Consider the following 22718-nt stretch of genomic DNA (forward strand, 5'->3'; position numbering starts at 1 on the left):
GCTGGGACCTCTGCTGACCCTCAGCTTTGGAGCAGCCTCGAGGAAATCCTTTGCCAAAGCTGCGGTTTGGGCAGTGGAAAATCCTTGTTCAAGGGTGAGGAAGTGAGCAGGAGTGGCTCACTGGGCAGCTGAGCACCAGGACCCAGCCTTTGGGGCCAGGAGCCAAAACCCCACGTACTTGTGCCTATAGGTGAAAAATTCTGGGAACTCAAGAGTGGCCGGAGTGTGTGATGTGCCTCACTGCTACTTGGGTGTGAAGGTTTTGGTTCCTCTGCCTCACAGAGGCTGAAGTTTCCTGTGGGTTTCATACTTGTTCTCAGTGTGTAATTCTGCAAAGGGGGAGAGACGAAGTCTGCTCTTCCCCTGCGCTACTGCTGTTGTGGAGTATCAGGATTTATACAAACCTGCAGAGGGAGGAAAGAAATCAGTAGTCTGTTTCCCTGTGAGGACTTATTCATGTAGGTCTTAAGAAGAGGAAGCTGAATTTAATCCCTGGAAGTCACAGAAACAGCAAACTGTTCCACCTCCTTGTCATTCCAGAAGTTAAGCTTCCGCTTCCACATACCTCAGTACACCAGTAAAGAGTAATTTTCCATATCTGTGCATGTTTTCATTTAGCTGCAGTGATGAGGAATATTCATTTCCTGCTCCATTTTGGCAAAGTAACTCTTAAAGTCTTAATTCAGATCTGACTTACCAGGATAATATGACAAAACCTGTTGCTGTGTGTATTTTCTGCAGAACCAGGTGATCCTGTTAATAGGTGTAGTCTGAACAATGCCCTGCAGAAATGAAAGACATTATCTTTTACTTAACATTCTATTGACTTACTGCTATAGCAATACGCTGAATACCCTTTATTATGACTTGATACTGGTCCTGGTTCTCTTCCTATTTTCTGTCTCATCTTTCTACTGTTTTGCTTGATTTACCCCAGTGAATCATCAGACAGTTTCCATTATTAAAAAAAATCAGTTACTTTGATGTTCAATGGGCAGATCCACATTTTGCATAAGCAGGCATTTTGGATGGCGGATCGTGTCAATACTGAATGCCTGAGCTGAAAATAGCTTACTATGGACTGTCTGGATTCAACCTCTTCTCCTCCTGCCCCAGAAAGAGATGCGTGTGCCATGGGACTCTCAATTACCACCCCTTGTCTCTGAGCAGGGCACCCACTGGGCAGCAACCCTCCTGTGCTTCAATTTTCACAAAAAGGAAAGGAAAGTAACTTTCAAAAATGTGAGAAATTAATCCTAATTTAAGCCCTCTCAGGAAGTTGCTGCAAACTTCAGGAGAGCTCCACACAGCCTTTAAGGAAGGCCAGACAGCACCTTGAAACAAACCCTAAATCAGATTGTGATGGCAGCCAAAGCAGTAGTGACCTCTGCTACTAATATGCAGAGATTAGAAAGACCTGTGGTTTATTCTGAATATACAAAGGACCAGACTTGCTCCTCATGTTAGTCTAATGAGGTTAGAGGAGCAATACCCTGCCAACTACTCCAAGTGAGGAGCACACCCTGCCAACCACTAAATGCAGCTTCTGAGCTATAAACTTAACTATATGTATAATTATTTGCAGGATGCATAATAAATGAAGACTACCAGGCTTGACACGATTAATATTAGTGCTACCAGCTGTGTTTTGGCTTGTGGACTTGCAGGGGGAGGTAATTCTGTCTCTTTACTTGGCCCATTTGCTGAGTACATGGGAGCTGCTGTCTGCTTGCACTTCTCAGACAAGTCTTTACATTTCTTGCGATGGTTCCTTGTAGGCAGATTGGTGCAGGTTTTTAAGTCCCTCTCTGAAATCTCAGCACTTGCATTCACAACCACACAAGCAGTTGTCCTTTGCCTCATTATGCAAAACCAGGCTACCCTTCATCTGCAAGCAGCAGTATCCCTAAGAGGAGATGTCTGAAGCCAAAGTTACCAGCTTCTTTATGAGTAATAACTCTTGAAAAATTCCCAACTCCAAGCATATGTTCTTGTCCACACCAACTGCAACAAGAAGATGAAAGTCTTCTAAAAGGCTTGAAATGAAATTGCAGAATTTCCTGTAAACTATCTAGCTTCACAGTCACCATCAGTCTCAGAAATGGAGAACGGCTCGTTGCACACACTTGGTTGTGCTTCACAGGGCCGAGAATCTTAAATCCAGTAAACTCTGTTGTTATCTTCACCCTGACTTGGTACTGCACATGCCTTTCCAAGGTCATGCACCTCCTTGCCTGTCTGCAGGGTGATGACACCAACTCTGGGATGGGTTTTGTTCAATTTCTCCCTTCTTAGAAAGTGTCACAGCTGGAGGAGGAGAGCTTTCTGATCTTACTTGGATAACTTGGAGAAGAGCCAGGGCTTTGTCTTTTCCTGGAAATGTAACTGCAGGAAGAATGAATCACCAGGTTGAACCTGTATAACCAACTGAAAACAAAAGCTCAGACTTCTGTGTCTCACTTGGAAATAATCGGGGGAAAAATAGGCATCCTGTTTTGAAAACCACTACCAGCTGACAGGACAAAAATGTTGCACATGTGATGTCTTTTGAAGCTGACAAGTAACCTAAGACTACAGCCACTTAAGGGAAAAATCCCTGAGCAAAACAGTAGATAGGGAAATAGAATATTCCAATGTTTGGGGGAAAAAAGTAACCAGGGAGGTTATTCAGAACACCCAAGGTGGATTTTTAGTAGCCCTAATGTTTCACGCACTATTAAATCTCCTGTACTACCTTGGCTTGCAGTGAATACAAGCAAACCAGGGATGGGGAGCTATGTTTGATAGCATAAGGACAGACTGCAGTGCTGCTGTCATTGATTAAATCCCTCCTTTTGCCTTTGCTGCAATCTAAGATGTCATTACAGGCAATGCAGAAGCTGCTTGGCTGGCATGCGAGCATCTGGATCGCTGCAGGGATACCAACAGCACAGGCATGTGGGAGTAAACCTGTCTTTATCTTAGCTTCTCTCTTCTGCTCCTGCCTTTGTTTTGTCTTCAGGTAAAATAAAACCAGCTTGACAGTTACCAAAGACTAAGTTCATGATAATGGAGGCTTAGAACCTGAGAAGAAAATTTGAGATGAGCTGGAGGCAAGATGGAGGCCTGCAAAGCTGTACTTTGGGCTGGCAGAACCACCACTCTGATTTATCAAGTATTAGAAATAGCTGTTGCTGCAGGTCAGGGAGACAGATTTCTTCTGTGGAAAAGGAAAATGCTTTTCAGTATTTTAACACAAACTTTAACATGAATAGCTTTTCTCAGAAAAGTCTAACTGTGCTTGTGTAAGTCCTGCAGCAAGCTTATTTAGGGTAACATTCTGCAGTTCTAATTCCAACTCTGGGCCACCAAAGCCTGGACAGCGGTGCTAAGGGACCCTCCTTGTTAGTTTTAAGGTACCTGAAATTGTTTAGACTCAACTCTTCCATCTTCTTTATCGTCTGATGGATTTTCTTTCTAAGGACTCAAGAAGAGAAACACTGACAATACCATTAGAAATGACACTAAATCCCCCACATCTTTCATATACTTGGATTCTTCCTTCTTTTAAAAGGGTAACAGCTGCACTGAGGGAAATGCTTTTGCATCTATATGAATGCTATAGCTGTTGTCTGTGTGTTCGTATAATTGTTTTAAAATTGTTTAAAATTAGTTGTTAACTAGTTTTAAATTAATACAGTGCATTGCTTGCACTATAATTTCATCTCAAATTGCAAAACACTGCACCTATAGAATATATTATAAATTTCTCCACCTAATGTTAAGCTTCTAGATCCATTCTCAGACTCCACAAAAGGAAGGTTTTTGTAGCATTTTCCCTGCTCCATGTCTGTTCCATTTCCCCACCACAGCCCTGTGCCCCTGGAGTGCTGCTGGAGCAGCCTTTCCCATGTCTGCTCACGTGTCAGTCTTGCTCCATGGTTATGGACTCTCCTGTCCCAAGACCCAGCACTGGCATCTCGTGGCCTGGAGGTTCAGCAGCTGGAGATGTGGGTAAGGCTGTAGGTCTGTGAACATCTGAAAGTGGGGGGAGGTTTCCAGCAAATGAAGTGCAATTGGAAATCCAGTGGTTAGTCATGAAGAAGAGCTTTCTCAGTTTGCTTTTTGTTCCTTAACTGAAACTTCAGAACAATGTCTGCTTTCAGACCTGCAAGACCTTCGAGAGCTCACTCACATAATTCTAATAAAAGCTAAGTGATCCTTCTGCAACAAGACATTTAAATAAACGTGGTGATTATATATGGCAGTTTATCAAGAGGCAAGGTTGAAGGCATAAATGTACTATTACTGATAGGAACAATTCCCTCTTCAGAGGTTCCAGAAACTTCCTGTGTTTCAGCTCAAGCACTTATGAAATTACATATCTTCATATTTTTGATCATTACTTCCACTGTTTAAATAAATTCTGTGTGTAAAGGAAATTAAATGCTAGATTGGATTGTACATTTATTTCAAGATTTCACTTTTTTTGCAAGGATCTTGCAGAAGCATCGGGTTCTAAGGTCTACTGATAACCCACCAGTTTCTGCAGAAAAAAAAAGTTTTCATTTTTAATTCACCCCATCAGTTTCAAAGATGGTCCAAATCACTTCAAGCTGAGGCTGTCTCGATTCTGCAACCGCAAGCTGTCATCAACCAAATTAATCTCTGCTTTATTCCCTTTGTATTTAACAGCAAGTGATTCACCACCCCATCTATTTTACTGATGTGGAGAATCTGGAAGATTCTTCTACTGGTGAAGATGAAAATGTAAAACTTGTTAAACCATTTCAGTGCTAGTCATTTGAATGGCTCCTTACAGTGATACATAGAAGAAAGAGAAAGACAGCTTTCTTTTCTGGGTTCTCCATGCTTTGTGCTAGCTCTTGTTCACTTGGTTGATGAAAGCTCTTAGCAAAACAGATATTTTCACAAACTTTACTTCCAAGACAATTTTCATATTTCAGTGGAATGACAACCAGAAGTAGCTGCTGTTTATTTCGGGAGGAAAGGATTAAGCCAGAAGTTTCCACACAAATGCAGAACAGAACCATTTGGAATAAAGCGTTGCTGTCACAGGGTTATCAACAACACAGGTTTCTACTTAGAGTTTAAAAAAAATCAGATTGTTTCTATTTATATCTGCCTTTGCCTTGGTAACCAGAGACTGTGTGAGGGATGCAGTATTTTCCCATCATGGATGTCTCCAAAATCCATGCGCAGACATGCAGTGCACCCAGTGTCTGCAGAGCTACCACAAGAACTGGCACATTCTTTTCTCAGAGAGGATTTTACATACTAAGCAGCAAAGAGAAGATTGCAGTAAGAGTTATATTAGTATAGATTCTAAATAATTTGTACTCATTTCTATCTTACTTACTATGTTCTTTGATCTTTTAAGTATTTCAAGGACCACTGCGCTTAAACACTTTTTCTTAATCACCCCAAGCAGCTTACCCAAATCCGAGGTGGTGGGATTTACTCATAATTGGCTACATTATGCCTGCTTTATCAAGTGGTTGAATGAGGTGAGAATGGACTTGAATCGGTGTTTCTTCATACTTTAAATCATTCTTGCTTACCTTAAAATCAGCTGTTTCCTACTTCACAAGATTACCTGCAGCTTAGGTGTCCTTACAGCCCTCTGCAGTGCTCAAAAGCCAAACCAGGCTACGTTCTCACCACTGCACTGCTGTGCTGAGCTTTAGCCCTGCTGGGAGAAAGCCATTCCAGCTCTGGATATCTGTTTTAGCCACAATTCTGTGTTGCTGTGTTCTTCTTATCCTTTTACTGTCAGGAAAGGTAGAAGAAACCAAGTGTGTCTCTCTGTCACCATAACACCCAGTACTCCATTTTATTAGAAAATGGATGTGGTAAAATGAAGAGAAGGTAAACATAGGCTCAGAATGAATATGGGAAATCAGGGCCCTTACCGAACTTCTAGTGGACTCTTAATAGCTTCACTACTCAGTTATGATCTGGAAAGTAATTTCTGATCTTCTGTCTAAGGCTCATGGAAGTCAGTGGCAGAGCAACATTGTAGGGAAGAAGGGGAAATATTTCTGGGAAGCAGGGCAGGATTGGTAGAGAACCTGCTGCGCTCCTGAGATATTCAGGGATATCTGACTGATAAAATCACATTATTGGGATAAAAGCACTCACTGCATTGTCATCTTTGGGAACAATACATTTTCACATGCAGCCTTTTTTTACTCTAGTTGCTATTCAGCTAGACACTTGCTCTTATGAAATACTGCAGGTGAAGAAAACTCATCTGGGGACAGAAAGGAGGCAGTGGGAGCACTGGAGCCCTGCCTCACTCCTCATATTCTGGTTGGAGATCCCAGGGCTGGCATATGGTGCAGGAGGTGGAAGCTTTGTGCCATTTGGGAGTTTCCTTCTATTTGCCTGCTGATGTAGTTTAGGCAGAATGTAGGTGACACAAAAAGTCATTCAGAGTTCTTGTTTCAAATGTAATGACTCTCGTTGCTTTTTTTCCCACACTGCCTATATAAATAATTTAAAAAAATAATCAAGATAATAGCACAAGCAATTTCAAACTCTCAAAAGCAGGAATAGTGGAAAGGGACCAGCACTTTAGGACATAAAACCACAGAAAACTGAATCATCACACCTGTTCTGGCATGTTTATAGGGAGAAGTCTGAGTTGCCGTAAGACAAGTATGGACTGGTTTGGGGCAAGTGAAATTTTGGGTTCCATTCTCCTACAGGAGCAGAACCCTAAAACAGGCTTTACTCACTGTTACCCCTGTGCTACCTGCAATGATTCTCCACAGAGGTTTTCATGAGCCACTCGACAGTTTTTAGATGTAACCACATTTGCCTTTGACTCCTAGACAGATTTGCTGGTCCCTGTGGGAAAGAGGAGATGTTTTCTGGAGCTGGTTACAGTCCCCACCTTTGAGGGGCCGGCCTTGCCTCATGGGTGCTGTTACCGGGAGCTGTCAGGGCACAGAGCCACTGGAGATGGGGCAGGGAAGCTTTGTCCCCTGCCTCTGCCGCCCTGTGCTCCTCTCGGGGCTCAGGAGGCGGCTGCAGGCACTGCGCCTTTTTGTGGGGCTGTGCCTCCAGGCAGCCGGAGCATGAGAGCTGCCAGGACACTTCCCCGGCTCTCCCAGGGCCTTTAGCGGTCTTTGGAGCTAGTTCAAGTAACACAAGAGAGGAGCACTGTGTTGTTTTGCCAAACAAGAGATTAAATGGAGCCAAAGGTGAAGAAACACAGCTGCACAAACAGCGCCGGGGAGCGCTTAAGCCACACGGCCAGCCGAGAGCAGCCCTGGCTGTGCTGCCTTGGTCGGAGCTCGACTGAGATCAGCACTGCTGTGCCTGGGCTGGGTACCCAGCGCCTGAGGGAGCGCTCCCAGGCTGGGACGAGTCCCTGCCGAGATACCGTGCCGGCAATGGAGGACGGGGCTTGCTGCGATGCACAAATGCCTTTCCCGGGCACTGCCTTCCAACCCCCGAAGCAAAAGCCCAAGGCTGGAACGGCAGGGAGGCAGTGGGGACAGCTGATAATGTCCCACGGCCATGGGGCCTTTCCCCCGGACCTTTCCGCGTGGCAGCGGCCGTGAGCAGGCGAGGAGCCCCTGCGGGCCCAGCCTCCCTCTGCAGGCAGCGCGGCGCTGCTCCCCTCGGGCCGCCCCGGGGCCTCCCCGCGCCGCGGGCCCCGGCACAGCCTCCCCGCCGCCTTGGCCCCCGCTCCCGCCGCGGCCGGGGGCAGCACCGCTCCGGGGCGCTTCCAGCCCAGCCCAGCCCCGCGTACCCGAGCAGTGACCGCCCTGCCTCGGCGGCTGAGCGCTGCCGCTCCCGCTCGGGCGCTGCGCAGAGGCGGTAGCGGGGCCGCGGCGCGGGCGGAGCAGGCGGGCGGGGCCGGGCCTGTCCCCGCGGCGGCCCCGGAGATCTCCTGCGCGGGGCTCGGGCAGGGCCTGCCCGGCGGCCCGGGCCGTGCTGAGCCGGCGGCGGGATGGCCTTGGTGCCCTACGAGGAGGGAGGCGGCTGGACAGCGCGGCAGCTGCACAGCCCTTGGGCCACCTTCCACTTCGCCAGCCGCACCATCCGCCTCCAGCAGGACTGGCGGCGCCTGGGGGTGGCGGCCGTGGTCTGGGACGCGGTAGGTGTTCATGGCAAGCGCAGCCTTTCCGCACTCGGTGGCTTCCCGTGGCTCTTGCCGAGCTTTCAGATTCACCGTAGGAAATTAATTACCGTAGAATTGTAAAGGGAAGGCTTTTAATTTTTTTTTTCATGTTAGGAAAGAATATGTTAAACTATGCTTTACTTTTCCCTCTTCCCCCATAAGAGATCCTGCAGGAATGCAAGAGAGATGCACCATCCAAACCCTGCATAGCCAGTGCCCAATACAGAAAATATCCCGGATAACTCTCACCTCTTTCTTTACAGTGGCTGGTGATGTTAGCTTGGCACCTTTCAGAGCACAGCACAGATCCAAGCAGGACTGCCGATAGCCTTTATCTTGGGGATAGGAACAGTCCAAAACAGAGAGGTTTGCGATGGGTCCAAGGCCACAGCGCAGTTGCTCACAGCATCACTGCAGGAATCCAAGGGCTTCCCATCGGGGTGGATTTCAGTCCACACACAGATTGCACTTTTACCTTTTTAAAAGAAGAAGTATAGCATTTTCAGCAAACTTCCCAAATGAATTGGTGTACAGGGTTGCCGATCTTTCTGGACATCAGCTTTGACAGAACTTGCTGCGGGAGAGGTCCTTCTCAAGATCTATATAACATATAACATGCTATATACAACCAGCTAGAAGTGTCATTAGCTTACTTTCCCTGTGTCCTTCCTGAGGGCATACCAGTGTTGTGCAGAAACCTTTTGAAATATCATACAAGATACTATGAAACCTTATTCTGGACTTTTGCAGTACTGGGTTCATTTGCTAGTATTTGACAACCCCTCAAACTTCCTTTGAGGAAATTTTTTCCAGGTACAATTATTGTATTTCCTTTCCAATACAACTTTTCCTTTCCAAATACAACTCTTTCTACCTCCTGCTAATGTTTGGGGATTCATGGAGCAGTTACCACATCTAAGTTGTAACCTCTGTGGTTCTTTTTTCCTTTTGCCAGTAGGAGTCTTCCATAAAACTCTATAAAAATTTCCATAAAGCATAAAAAGACTACAGGTGCACACAGGAGGTGGAGAAGTGCTGAACAAAGTTTGCTGCAGACCTGAAGCACCTGACCCTTCCTATAACCTTCTCCCTCAGGTTAAACCAGAAAGCCTGTGTTCAGTATGACTGAAACCCTGTGCCTAATCGTCCTTCTCTCTTGGCTTAGGCTGTTGTTCTGTGTGCTTATCTGGAGATGGAAGGCATTGATCTCAGGGATCGGTCTGTGATTGAGCTGGGAGCTGGAACTGGATTGCTGGGAATAGTGGTCACATTACTAGGTAAGGGCTTTTTTGTTGTCTGGTTTAAAGCAAATCACAAGTGTAGTAAAACTCGCTCTTTAACGTGTACATGCCTGGTGTAGAAGTGAGCACCAAAGCTGCGCGTGTGAGCTGTGATGGTTCTGTGGGTCATCTTCCTTCCTGGGTAGACTCAGAGCCCGCTGGGTATTTGTTGCAGCCATGGTGCCCCTGCAGTTTACTCTGTGGCAGGACCCTGTTGAGGCTGCTGCCTGTTGCCATGGCAGGCAGCTCAGCAGCATTCAGCTCTGCAGCTATTCCCCCCAGGGACAAGAGCTGTGCTTCCCCTCTTCCCCTTGTCCTCCCATGCAGATAAAGCTACAGACAGAAACCACTCTCTGAGCTTGCAAAAGCCTTTCATTAGCCTGGCTTGCACAGAGGGCATGGAGAAATGAAGTGATTTGCTGCTGATCTGTCTGTGGATGAAGCAGGAACTGGGTACTATGTTAAATTTGTGCAATCTTTCCCAGGTTAACTTTGTAATTCAATGTTCTAGTGGCTGTGAAAGGTGCCTATTGAAATCATAGGAACAAAACAGTTTGACAAAATACAGTCAAGCCATGAAAAATCATACAAGCATAACTTTTGTCTGACCTGTGAAAGACGCTCTGTAGCTGCCTCTCTCCTATGGAAAAATATGGAATTGGAGCAGGTTAATTGTAACATCCCCTGTAATTTATTCTTTTGTCACATATAGAAAGGCCAAAAGTAACTCCTTGACTTTCATGCATTAAGAAAAAGCACCAGAAAATTTGGTTTTTTCCCTACCCAGCTTAATCTTCATACACTTAATATTCTTAAGTGACTGATGGAGGGTAGGATGTCTCTAGACAGGGGGTTTTTGCTTATTTTGTTCTTCTATTTGTTTGTTTTCAATCAGGCAGCTCAGAGGAGCTGTTAATGTTTAACAGGACCTAAGGAGTCTGCTGGAGTTAAGCATTGTATTCCACATGCTGCATTGAGGGATGTGGATTGTGAGTGTGAGCCATGCCCTCCTGTCCCCTTAGGTGCCCGAGCTACCATCACAGACAGAGCAGCTGCACTGGAGCTCCTGGAGTCAAACGTGCAGGCGAACTTACCCCCTGAACTCCATCCCAGAGCAGTGGTGAAGGAGCTGACGTGGGGAAAAGACCTGGATAACTTCTCTCCAGGAGCATTTGACTTAATCCTGGGTGCAGACATCGTTTATCTGGAAGAAACATTTGCAGAACTGCTGCAGACGCTGGAGCACCTGTGCTCAGAGCGGACAGTGATTCTCCTCTCCTGCCGCATCCGCTACGAGCGCGACCTCAAGTTCTTGAGGATGCTGAGAGAGCGTTTCTCTGTGTCTGAGGTCCACTATGACTCCAGCAAGGATGTTCATATCTACAAAGCACAGCGGGGTAGTCGCAAGGATGACTTGTGACTCTCTGCTTTGTTAATAAGCCACTGATGCTGTTCAATTCTCCCCTTTGTTTCTACTCAATACACTTGTTCCTGAGCATGAAATTGCAGTTGTGTTATTTCACTGGCTTCTTGTTCTGATGATCTTGTCTGATCACTGGGTCTGATACAGCAAGGATTGTACTTCTGTTCTGCATATTGAACCTCTGCTTCATATCTGAATAGAGTCATATCCAACATCAAAATTGTTATATCAAAAGGTATGTTGTCTGAAACCAAACCACATTTAACTTCTGGGGGAAACTTAAAGAGATTACAATGGGGTTTTTTCCCTGATTGCTGCCTTAACTCTAGAAAAGTAGGAGAGTAGGATGAAATAAAAGTAGTATGAAATAAAAGCTAATGCTCCAGCTCTAAATGCTTTAACTCTTCAGGACTTGTGCATCTTAGAAGTTGTGGTAAAAGAAACCACTTAAAAGGCAGAAAAGAACCAAAGGCAGATGCTATAAAGTTGTTTTATTGCTGTCACTACTGCGTTGAGGAGGCACAGTGAAACAAAGAACAAAATCCGGAGGGGCACCGGGAACAGGGGTTGCCAAGTAAGCCAGCTTAAAAATCAGTGTTATTTTTACCTGATTTGCAAGTGAGTGGGCTACACCTGCAGTACTGAAGCAGTTGTGGTTTCTGAGTTGTCCATAACAAGTCTGCCTCATACAGATCAAGGCTCCTTGGAGGATATACATGTGCACGTGTGCTGCTGGGAAAGTGCAACGAGGAAACTGAAGCTGTTCTTAAAATATCAAATCAGCCCTTGACTCTCAAAGTACCACTAGGTAATGTTCTACTTTGTGCCTTTGTTTGTGCTCCCTCTGTTTCTGAGGGCTGTTACTTAGGGCAGGAGGGTGCTCTGTAAAGTCTTTGCAGCAGGGGAAGTACTTACTCTTGAATTACTTGGGACCTTGGGGCAGTGTCTAGGTTTCAGAGTGCTTTCAGTGCACAGTGGTAGTTAAGACACTGCTCCAAGTAACAGATTTCATACCTTGAGCTTGTAAAACACATCTGTGTGTTTATCCCACAAGATCTGGGAATGCATCTTGCACCAGCAGCAGACTTCCTTCTCTTTCTAGTGGTGGAAGAATGAAATTGATGAAAACAATGGCTAACAGAAAACAGCTACAGCTCTAAATGCAGGAATTGCTTTAGTACCCTTTTTTGTGGGTGTGGATGTGGAACTTTTTTTGCTTTAAACTTAAACTCAAAAAGCCTCAGTTCAGGCTCAGACTTTGAGCATGTGTAGGTATTTGACACTGGCAACAGCAAACGGCTCAGCAGAGCAAAGCAGCTTTGGACCATGGGCATTTTGGAAGTTTTTGTCACTTTTGCTTCCACCATACTTCCTGGTCGGTGGTCCAGAAGTGCTGTGCTGACTGTAATGTGGAAATGACACATTTGTCGTTAAGGTTTGAGTTTTATCTCTGGCACGTCTCTTGCATGTTTTCAGCGAAGTTCCTTGCTTGGCTTCAGACCCGTCTGGAGTTGCTGTTCTGAACACTTGCTGTAACAGTATCCTCAGAAGCCACATGGTGTCACTAAAACAGTGCTTAGGCAGCTGGCTGGGAATTCGCAGCCTGAAACTGGAGTTGGAATCAGTTTGGGGGAAGGAAGACAGCACCTTTAATTGAAAAGAGGTCATGAGATGAGCTCTCACTCTCAGGTGTAGCTCCTTCTGTCCTCTCAGCTGGGTGAGCAGTGATTGAAAAGAATTATGAGCTCTCCTCCCTCTCTCCGGCTCTAGTTTTGGAAGTGTGGCTGCAAGTTCTGACCTCTCCTTTTCTTTTTCCTCCCCACTGGTGTAGCCTTGTCTCCAGACTCACCTGGGAGTAGCCATTAGGCTCATGTGTGGCTCAGGCTCCCCTTGGGCTGGAGCTGGCAGAAAGCAGCGTGCTGGTGCCTGGGCTCGTGAGTGCCCGGGGGAACTTTCCTGTGGGAAGAGCCTGGCAGTGCTGGGCCCTTGCAAGAGGCTGGAGCTTGCAGCACTGACAGCCATAGCAGCTTGCACTGTTGCCATAGCAGGAACATGCTAAAAATTCTGCTTAAATAGCACAGAATAAAGCACAGAATAAAGGCTGGTGCAGCAATCTGCACACTTCTAAGAAGGGGGTTTTGCCCCAGGCCTTGCTTTGGCGATGGAAACAGTTTTGTACTTTTAAACCAATGCAGATTAATTCAATGTAATTGTTAAGTTTTCAGTGTCAGATACCCCATTGGTGGTGTTACAGCCCAAAGCCATCCTGCCAGAGCAGGGACGTGCCAGTGGAGACTGGGCTTGGCTCCTTTCTCTGTGCTGCTGTTACACAGCGGCTGCATGCACACCCAAGGGAGGGTGTCTGAAGGCTGCAGTGATGCTACTGCCCATTAATAACTGGGGAAAAGCACGAGATGGCACTGGCAGCTGAGGTGAGTACCTTGCCCCTGACCTGCAGAGCTCTTGGTGACCCCTCCCCAGCCCAGCAAGTGACATCCCTCAAGGGGACACCTTCTCCTCTGACTGCCACTGGGGCACACGTCCTATTAGACTTAGGAGACCAGAGCCAGGAATACTGCGGTTAGGCCACAGCCACGTACATGTCAGTTGTGGCTGCATTTAAAGCTACAGTGTTTAGGGGCAGGCATCAGCAGTGAGAATGTAGCTCAGCTGAAAGCCCAGTCCATCCTCCTGGGCAGTGCTGACACCCACGTGCACCAGGCAGGGAGTGCTGCCTTCTGTTGTCCCAGGCTGGCTTCACAAGTGCTGTGTGTTCCCACCCACTTACCTTCAGGGAGAGGTCAGCAGTGAGTCAGGCTGCAAGTGAATGTTGCCAGGCGTGCAGGACGAGCAGCAGAGTGTGAGTGCTGGTGAGGAGCACAGGGAGCAGCCCGCGGCAGTGACACCTGCAAACTCCCAGCCCACGGGTCCCAGGGAGCTCCTGCTCTACTATGAGATGATGTGTGACCACAGCTGTTGCCAGCAGCTGTTTGGCAATGATACCAACACCCTGCCCAAGCACTTTCGGTCACCCTGTTCATCCCAGCACTAGAGAATCCCACTCCTTTGGGTGGCTCCATTGCACTGATCCTGTTCTGTAACAGGTGATCTGAGCTCATCTGTAGAAGGATGTGTTTGGCATGCATCCCTGAGGAGTGGGGCAATGCACTAATAGTCTCCTGAGAAATTCACTCGCTCTAGGGAGTGGGTCCAAGCCACAGGGGAGTGACCAAGTAAGACACAACCATGCTGTGACACTGAGAAACCATCCCTGAAACATGTGCAAGAGAACAAGCTTTTCTGAAATGCCATTGTAGCCAAGGTAATGTTTGACTGATATTAAGATACATAGCTGACTACACAGGGATCTGTGTTACCCAGTTCTTTTCAGTGCAAAATTCAAGCCAAAGAGCATTTTTATCTCAGGGACTAACCCTGTTTGGGATTCTCTCATTACTGTAGGTTTTTCTGAGCAAGAATGTGAATGGCATTATAAAAACTAGAAATCCCAGCTGTAATGAGCTGACCTTACTGCTTCCCCTTGACTTCACTGGAGGTGTGTTTACCTCAGTGCTGAATTTGTTCTCCTGGCTTCCATCCCAGTGTTTGGATCCAGCCTAGCAATTACATAATGGGGCTGTGATCCTTGCAGTGTTTGCTGCCTTCTGTTTCTGTTCTGTTCTGAAGACCAGTAGTACATGGTTTACAGGAATGCCTAAAAGTGAGACATGCAGCATATTTAAACTGTGAAAGGCATAAGCTTTTCAAACATTGTTAAACAACAGAACTGCCACCAGAATGGGTACTGGAAAACAGGTTTAAAAATATCAGGAGGAAGAGAAACTTTGTTTTTCAGGACTTAACCTCTAACTAATCTAATTCAATTAAGATTAAAAACAGCCTTCTCTTTGGGGAGAATACTTTATGAATACTTAGGGCAGAGCACAGATTGAGATGATACCACAGACTGCTCAAAATACCTTTTCCCATATTCTTCTAGCTGCATTACACTAAATTAAATTAGTGTAAATGGAACACCCTGCTCAAAAAAGAGACTTTGTAGAGTTTTTTAAAGCATGTTTATGTGACTGCACATAAATGTTTGTGTAAAAAGGGAGTTATGACAGTTTATACCACAAAGGTTACAGTAAGAAAAAGCACTTCTTTATGACAATAATTCACAAATTCACAAGAATCACTTTAATATACAAAGCAATTACTACCATTCTGAAACACAAAGCAGCTAATATGTACATAGTGTTAATAAAATGCATTATAACCCAGTACAATTCCTTTTAAACACAGATAAAGCAAAAAAAAAAAAAAACCAAAAAAAAAAACAAACAAAAAACCAAAAAAAAAAACACAACAGGGATGTTTCTAGATTTTTGGGGAGATGTAAAAAAGCCTTTATTTTCCCCCAGTGATGGATTTTCATTTAGTCTTTTTAACTTCCACAAGTATGTGGGAGTCAAGCTCAAATACCCTGTTCTGTGCTGACATGGTTTGGGTAAAGAATCAGAAATGCAGATGAGGTGAACATACTCTTTCCAGCTTACACTACAAAGGGAGAATAATACCCTCGCTCTGGAAGCTTCCCTGAAAAACATTGTTTCAAAACAATTTCAAATTATAAATCCAGAGTAGAAACAACTAATTTCTGAAGTGAACAACCAATCTGTGGAAAAAAGTCTGTGGAGGGGCTGGCTGCCAACTAGCACCTCTTCTTGTCCTGTTCCCATCCCAAGAAGTCCATTATAAGCAGCACAGTTTCAAATCTCATTTAAACTTGAAGTTGTAGAACATTTTAAAATAAAAGTTTTAATATAAATAAATGTAATTCAACACACAAAAAATGGAGTGGCACCTGGATAAAACACAACTTGTGGAGAGCACCCAAACATCCTTAGTTGTTAAGAGTGGCCATTTCCAGATAAGCAACTGGCTCAAGGCCTGCCATCCCCATGCTCTCTCTCAGCTATCCCCTAATTTAGAGGAATATGCAGCTGAGGCTGAGTGAACTGCTCGAGTCCTGAGTGCAGTGAATGCTCAACTTATGGACTGTGCCAGCCATGGGTCATTCCAGCCTGCCCCTGGCCCTTTCCCTGCCAGCACACAGCTCCCGAGGACAGCTGCCTGCTCCTGCTCCTCCTGCTGAACTCAGCACAGAGCAAGCCACAAACCTACACTGCAGGGCCAGAAAGCAAACAGGTCACTCCCTTCAATTTGTGCTATGCCAGCTAGCCCAAGCACATCTCTCTGCAGGCCACAGCTTAAATACATTTTAAAAACACATTCCAAGGCAAAACACTTGAAGTGCAAACCCTCTTTACACCACCTGGATCTGGTCCCTTTTCCCCAAAGATTCACACACTTAAGTCTATCTGTCCACAGACCTGAACCTGCCACAAGCACACAGAAGGTGGATTTCAGCACCCTCTCTTTACCGGTCTGGCTCCTTCCAGACCAACTGAGCTTCAGGATACATTCAGGCTTTTGTAAAATCAGCTTGCAAATTAGCTCAGACAAAAGAGTTCCCAGCAGACAACAGAGAACCATCGATGTACTGTATGCTTTTTAAAACCTGCTCACAATGACAGACTTCAGGGTTAAATTATGATCATTCCTGCTAAAGAAAGCTGGTTGTGCTGTGCTTTTCTTTTCAAGCAAGGTGACACATTGTCAATGTACCTTTACTTCCTGGTGTTAAATTACTGGAAAGCCTTTCGATTTATTTTCTTGGAATGCAGCTTGTAAAATCCGCAGACAAATCTCAAATTAAGAAAAGGGGAATAAAGTGGCTGAAAAATAATTCAGCTTTCCTTCCAAATTAACCTCCCTTTCCCATATGGGATCACTGAACTAGTTCTACTCTAAAAATAATTTCACATCCATCCTCTACATACTGCTCCAGACACCACACGCCTGATTCCTGCCCCTCTGCTCTCCTGCCCTTCAGCAGCAATGCCTGCTGGGCACCAGGTGCTGATCTGCAACTTCAATTAGCCAAGGAGCCAACTGCTGTGGAGGAGTGAATTGTGTGCAGGCAGCAGGATCACAACAATTATGCCAGAAATCTTCTCAGGCAAACCAAATTTACCCTAATTTTTCTTTCTCTGTGTTTTGTTTGTTGTTTTTTTTTTTTTTTTTTTCTTTAAAAGTGCACATTTTAATTAAACATTTACAAAGAACATAGTGTAACAAAAATAAATACATGACCTTTTGGTTGGATCATTGGCAAATGTTACATCACTAACTAGGCTTCAGGGTAAAAAAATTACAATAAAAACAAGGTCTTAGAAAATCAATTAAATCCTCTATGAACTATCATAGATTTGCAACCACTGATATCGAACTTGCTTTGATGGGTGGATTTGTCTTTAAACCACAAAAAGCACTGTCTGCCATAAATGAAAAAACAAAATAAAAAAGCAGGTGCCAGTTTTCACTAACAGATGACTAGTTGCTGCTGCAGTTTACTGGAAGCCCAGATTTAAAAAAAGCAACCTGTGGTACAAATTTAGGTCAGAAACTATCAGGGCTGTTTTTCCTTATTAAATCTTTTTTTTTTCCTGAGCCTCTTAATGATTCCAAACACCCCACCAATTTTCTGACCAATGTACAAGTACCAGAGAAGACAGTGATCTCCAATGCAAATGCCAGCTCCAGGCTAGCCAGAACTACAGGTGTCTGAGCAGTCCTGACGAGCACAACAGGCAAAAATTGTGCTTTCAAATACAAGCAACGGTGCCGGCAACTACCCAGTGCTGGTGAAATTGCTGCCTAAGGAAGAATGCATCACCACTACCTCAGGAGGAAAACAGAAGTCTTACCAGTGGTTCCTTTAGAAAATAACACCTTAACAACCTTTCCAAATGTTTTGCCTTTGATATATAGCTGCCAAAGAGAAAAAAAGCACAGAAGTGAATTACTCTGGGTGGTGGTGGTTGTAAAACAAACTGTTTACATAATTTCAAAAATCTTCATCAATAAAAAACAAACTTCACAAAAGCCACAAAAGATGAAATAAAATTATTGAAAATGGGTAACTGAGAGACAGCACAAAACAAATCAGTAATTAAGAGCTAGAATAACGCAGCCCAGAGCTACTGGGGTGAGGGGAAGCTTTCACACACACACGCACATCCACACACACCCAGACACACAGAAAAGTAAAAATTCTTTTTCTGACCTCCATATACTATAATACTCAGCATTCCTGACTTAAAAGCTCTCAGAGCTGTAGATTATATACTGTGTGTATATATATATATGTACATATATTATACATATGTATTTTCCAAGAATATCTAAATTAAAAGAGCACCTTTGACAATATCTTAACTGCCTGATTGGTGCTGTTGTTTTGCAAAATAATGACATTACAAAAATTATATTTCAAACCAATTCTAGTTTATTATGAACGTAACGGATCTAGCCCTTTCTAACCCTCTCTTCAGGTAAAAGAGTCTATCAGTTCTTGAAAACTCACAACCGTGAGATATAAAACTAATCCTCCCTCCCCCTTGTCAGCATCATTTCCATCCTACTTCCAAACAGCCTTAGTCTATAGAAGCTTATCACCCCAACCTCACTACTTGGTAAATAACATAGGAACTGATTCCTGTGTCATATTCTTTCCCTTTTTGGGTCAATATGAATAGTAAAGCATGTATGGGTAGCCTAGCCAGCCCTGTACTGGTCTAATACATTTTTTATTATTGTAATCTATAATTTTCATTAAATAAATTTGTGTCCCATAATCCTCAGTGCAGCATAAATAAAAATAAAGATTCTTGCAGACCCCTATTTACTTTGAATTACATTCCTTTTCTCAGTGGAACTTTACTTGCTAATGAAGTCTAGGCTAAAACCACGACAGGCCACTTGCAGACCACACACAGACAAACGGGTAACACAGTTCTCCTCTCGCTGACACACACGTTTGCACAAACTGTGTGTTAGGAGAACCCCACCTGGGCACTGTTTTAGGCTCCCATGCCCATCCAGCCCCCAGGCTTTGTGCCCAGTGATTACCAGCAAGCTCTGAACAGCGTTCATTACCCACTAGACACAGCTCTCAGAGCAAAACCTCACAGTTTTTGCAAACAGAACAGCCTTAATGTGGGCATATACAGCTTTTTCTGTGTTCCTCAAAGCTGCAGGAACCATTCCATGTAACTGCAAATGAGGCCACCATGAGCTTCATGCTTTACAAGAATGACTCCTGTATTACAACCATTTCTACTTCAGTACTCGCTGTGGAAAATGTAACTGTTTTATGTATTTGTATTCACTGATTTTAAGAAACAGTTTTTTATAAAAGCACTGCTGAGAACTTAGGGTCTTCTTTAAATTTGCACTGCTAAACTAACAGATTCATCTCCCATTAAATAAAAACAAAAAAAATCAACTCTCTATGCCAGATAAAAATAGACCATTTATAAACACCCACAAAACTTGTGAAAGTGAATATTTCATATTTCTGATGCTTACATTTTTTTCTTGAAATGCAAGTGTAATTTGAAATTCTTGATAACTCTAGATGTAACAATAATGCTGTAAGTTTAACCCTGCCCCTTTTAAATTAAGTCTCTTGGAAACTGAATGCCCCTCAAATGAGAAATCTAGAACTTTTAATACTGCTTAGGTGTTTGAGACTCAACTGCCCAGAGTCTTCCAAGTATTTTCCTTATAACGTCACACTGATTGTACAACCTTTTAGAAGCCTGTGTATGAAATTTATCTTAAATAGATATAGAGTGAGTGGGAAAAAATATTAGCTAATACTCTGCTAGGCAAGGCATTGGTATAGACCAGAGCCTCATCCATACGTTTCTATACATAGAAGTTTGACCAGAAGCACAAAGTAAACTTACTCCATCAAATGACCCGAGTTAACACAGTGAGAGACTGGCTTCAGAGGGCCAGTACACAAACAGCACATGATTCTTTCGGACACATTCTTTTTGACAACTTCTTGATGATCTTTTTTGGTTCTTTTTGAGCATGATTCTTTTGAAGTCCTAATGCTTAGTACAGAGGTTTTTTTAAATATGAACTACCTTTTTTAACACCATAAATGTGGGAAAGACCACAGTTCCTCAGTGCACAGAAAAAAAACCTGATCTTGCAAACATCTGAGGCATGTAAGTAATTTCAGTGGCAGGAATAGATTACTCAGTAAATCTGACCCTTTCCATGAAAAAATATCCCAAACAAATTAAAAGTTTAGCTAATCTGGCCAGGTTCAAATAATCAGTATTTTCCCTTTCAAAGCAGGAGTTGGAATATTCGTGTTTGAAGTCCTCTTGAATATTTGAGGTTGTCCTAGTAGTTATACTGAAATTTAATTTATGTATAGAAGGCAGCCTCAAAGTTCAAAAAAGAATTTAGCAAACCAGGCTGATATTTCTATTGAGCACAATAATTTCCATTGCATAAGACAGTGGTAGGGAAATAAAGACAACCTCATTGCTTGAGAGGACTTGGGACACAGACCATACTGTCTTCAGGGAGTACTTAAGTGGAGTTGGCTATGCTTCAACTGCTTAGTTGTTGTGCATACAAATAGGTAGTGCTGTAATGTGCTACCCCTGTTTACAGAACATCACAACTGCATCTTTTTTAAAATTTTCTTTCCCATCCAAATATAATTCCCCAACCCATATCCTATGAAGTTGGTGTCTGTTTTCCGTGCATTCAGAATGCTGAACGCACTTGCACACATAAGCTATGAGAATCAACAACTGACCAGTGAAGCTCATTTCTCAATGCATTTGTTTCTCAAGTATGGAGAATGTTTTACTAGTCCAGGAGGGCTTAATACAGATAATAATTGCAGATCAAAGCCCCTCCTGGGCTAGTCTGAAGAAGGTGTGTTCTCTCCACACCAAGAACGTGGCAGTGAGGTGCCCTTGGTCTGGCGTGCTGCTCAGCCGTGTATTGGTACAGCTCAGCAGGAACGTGTCAAACCAGTGTGGCAACCACTGCTTCTTCATTGCACCAGGCATGCTCCACCTGTGTGGCCACTGCTCTCTGGACCAAGAGGCTGGGGTGGCTCTGTCTCTAAGGCAATGGAAAGAGCTCAGCACAAATCCTTGACATTTTACAAAAGGACCCTCCCCACAGTAACTTCCCAAGTGACCATTGTTATTCCTTGAAGAGGACTGGGAGACGAGAGAGAAGCCTGTTCTTCTTCATGCTGAGACTGATGATGAAATTCATCTTGTAAGGGGAGAAGTGGAGGCAAGTACTTGAACATTCACAGTTTGATGCAAAGCACAGATGAAGTATATCCTGTAGTTGCTTCAGGCAGTTTTGCGCATAGAAAAAAAGAAATGTTTAGAAAATAAAAAGTTTACTTTGTCCTTCTGGGTATAACCAGAACCAGTCTCTATCCCACCTGGACAAGTGAAAATGAGAATCCAAAATTAATCTGATTTGTGGCAGTAAAGGTCCTTAAGTGCTTTCAACTCCTCAATCAGTGTCTTGTTTTGGTTTTCAAGCACAGCCACTCGATTTTCTAGACATTTCACATACTCCTTTTTCTTCCTGCGACATTCACGTGCTGCCTCTCTGCAAAGCAAAAAAGTCCATTCAAATCCAGAACAATCAACTGCACACATGGGCTACCTAACTGCTTTCAGGCAAACCTTTACTAGTACTGCCATTTTCAGAATATGGAGGTATTGCTAAGAAATGCAAGTGAGGAAAAAACACTGAGTTCATAGGAACTTCTCCTCACAAATCACACACACACAAGATCCACACATCATTTCAACACACAGATCCCAGTAAGACAGCACCAGTAAGATAATAATAATATTAATAACTATTATTATTATTAGCATAGGATCCTAATCAGGGATAAACTTTTGCATGCAGGATTCATATTGGAACTTTTAGGCTGAGTAAAATGCTGCTGCAATAATTTGACTTTATTATAATCTATTATTCTTTTACAGTCTTTAACTTTTCCCTGTGAGCAGTCCAACAAGATGGATCAACTCGTGTAAAAAAGTGCTGTATTTAGAGCATTCATGTATTTTCTCTTGAGCAATGCTTTTATTTTAATAATTATGTCTGCATCACTGCAATGATACTATTAATGACTCAAATAAAAAACAAAAAAAAAAAAATCATTCTTTAGTCCCTGTCAGCTATGCCAAAAACAGACCTCAAGACAGTCAAACTTCTAAGTCTTGCTTGTAAAGAGTGAGCTGCCTGTAGGTAACTTGGTAACATACCAAGACCACCAGTGAAAAATACCAGAAGGTATTAATGTGCTGCTGAGCATCCTGAAGCAGGAACAGCAAGGCAGGAACTACCCTACACAGAAATATAATGGCACCAATGTGCAAAGCAAGCACAAGGCTAAATGCCATGGGCAGATGGGAGCCCAGGCAGAGGGCTCTGCTCCTGCAGTGCCCCTTGTCCAAGCAGCACTCTGCAGACATAGGGAAATAAACACTTATTTGCCCTGAACCTTTAGGTGCAAAGCACAACAGCTCCAAAAAGAAGAGTCTGTGTGCCCCTTCATTGCAAATACTGCACAGACTGGTGAGACAGTCAGTGTTCTGGGAAATGAGAGGACAAATCAGAACCCAGTTCCCTCCCTTATTAGATAAATAGGAGCTGTAAAAACAGAATGCATTCCAGGACCTAACTGATAAGAAGCCTCTAAAAGTAACTTCTGAAATTCAGCTCCACAAATGAGACAGGATGAAGAAAACATAGCCTGTAAGCCCTGGAAGGACTCAGGTATCCATTTGTCACTCCCACAAATACAATTTCACATGCCTGCAGTGCTTCAGTAAACCATGCGTAACATTTAGAATTTAAGTAATTTTGGGCTGTTAGCAAAAGATTAAGTACTAGG

The 22718-nt window shown here is 43.8% G+C and overlaps 2 protein-coding genes across 4 annotated transcripts in view; one reads left to right on the forward strand and one right to left on the reverse strand.

Annotated features, from left to right (window-relative positions):
• Positions 1–7883: 7883 nt before the first annotated feature.
• Positions 7884–11057, forward strand: METTL21A (methyltransferase 21A, HSPA lysine). Of its 2 annotated transcripts, none has more exons than XM_059476067.1 (3): positions 7884–8110; positions 9300–9411; positions 10437–11057. In XM_059476067.1, exons 1-3 carry the CDS (start codon positions 7964–7966, stop codon positions 10832–10834), a joined length of 657 nt encoding a protein of 218 aa, XP_059332050.1. In that variant the 5' UTR covers positions 7884–7963; the 3' UTR covers positions 10835–11057. The 2 variants fall into 2 exon arrangements, with proteins under 2 accessions (XP_059332050.1, XP_059332051.1); XM_059476068.1 differs by having other exon boundaries at positions 10310–10546.
• Positions 11058–14893: 3836 nt separating this feature from the next.
• The window catches only part of CREB1 (cAMP responsive element binding protein 1), a 39814-nt gene continuing 31989 nt past the window's right edge, over positions 14894–22718 (reverse strand). For both annotated transcript variants that reach the window (XM_059475539.1, XM_059475538.1), the window contains one exon: positions 14894–21415. In XM_059475539.1, coding sequence (XP_059331522.1) covers positions 21271–21415 — 145 coding nt within the window. In that variant the 3' untranslated portion in view covers positions 14894–21270. The remainder of the gene's footprint in view (positions 21416–22718) is intronic.

Source organism: Ammospiza nelsoni, chromosome 7, assembly GCF_027579445.1.
Source record: "Ammospiza nelsoni isolate bAmmNel1 chromosome 7, bAmmNel1.pri, whole genome shotgun sequence".
Taxonomy (NCBI): domain Eukaryota; kingdom Metazoa; phylum Chordata; class Aves; order Passeriformes; family Passerellidae; genus Ammospiza; species Ammospiza nelsoni.

Coding starts and splice junctions, on each gene's coding strand:
- METTL21A (XM_059476067.1), top strand. CDS start 7,964: ATGGCCTTGGTGCCCTACGAGGAGGGAGGCGGCTGGACAGCGCGGCAG. Junction 8,111..9,299: donor CGGCCGTGGTCTGGGACGCG/GTAGGTGTTCAT, acceptor CTCTTGGCTTAG/GCTGTTGTTCTGTGTGCTTA. Junction 9,412..10,436: donor AATAGTGGTCACATTACTAG/GTAAGGGCTTTT, acceptor CTGTCCCCTTAG/GTGCCCGAGCTACCATCACA.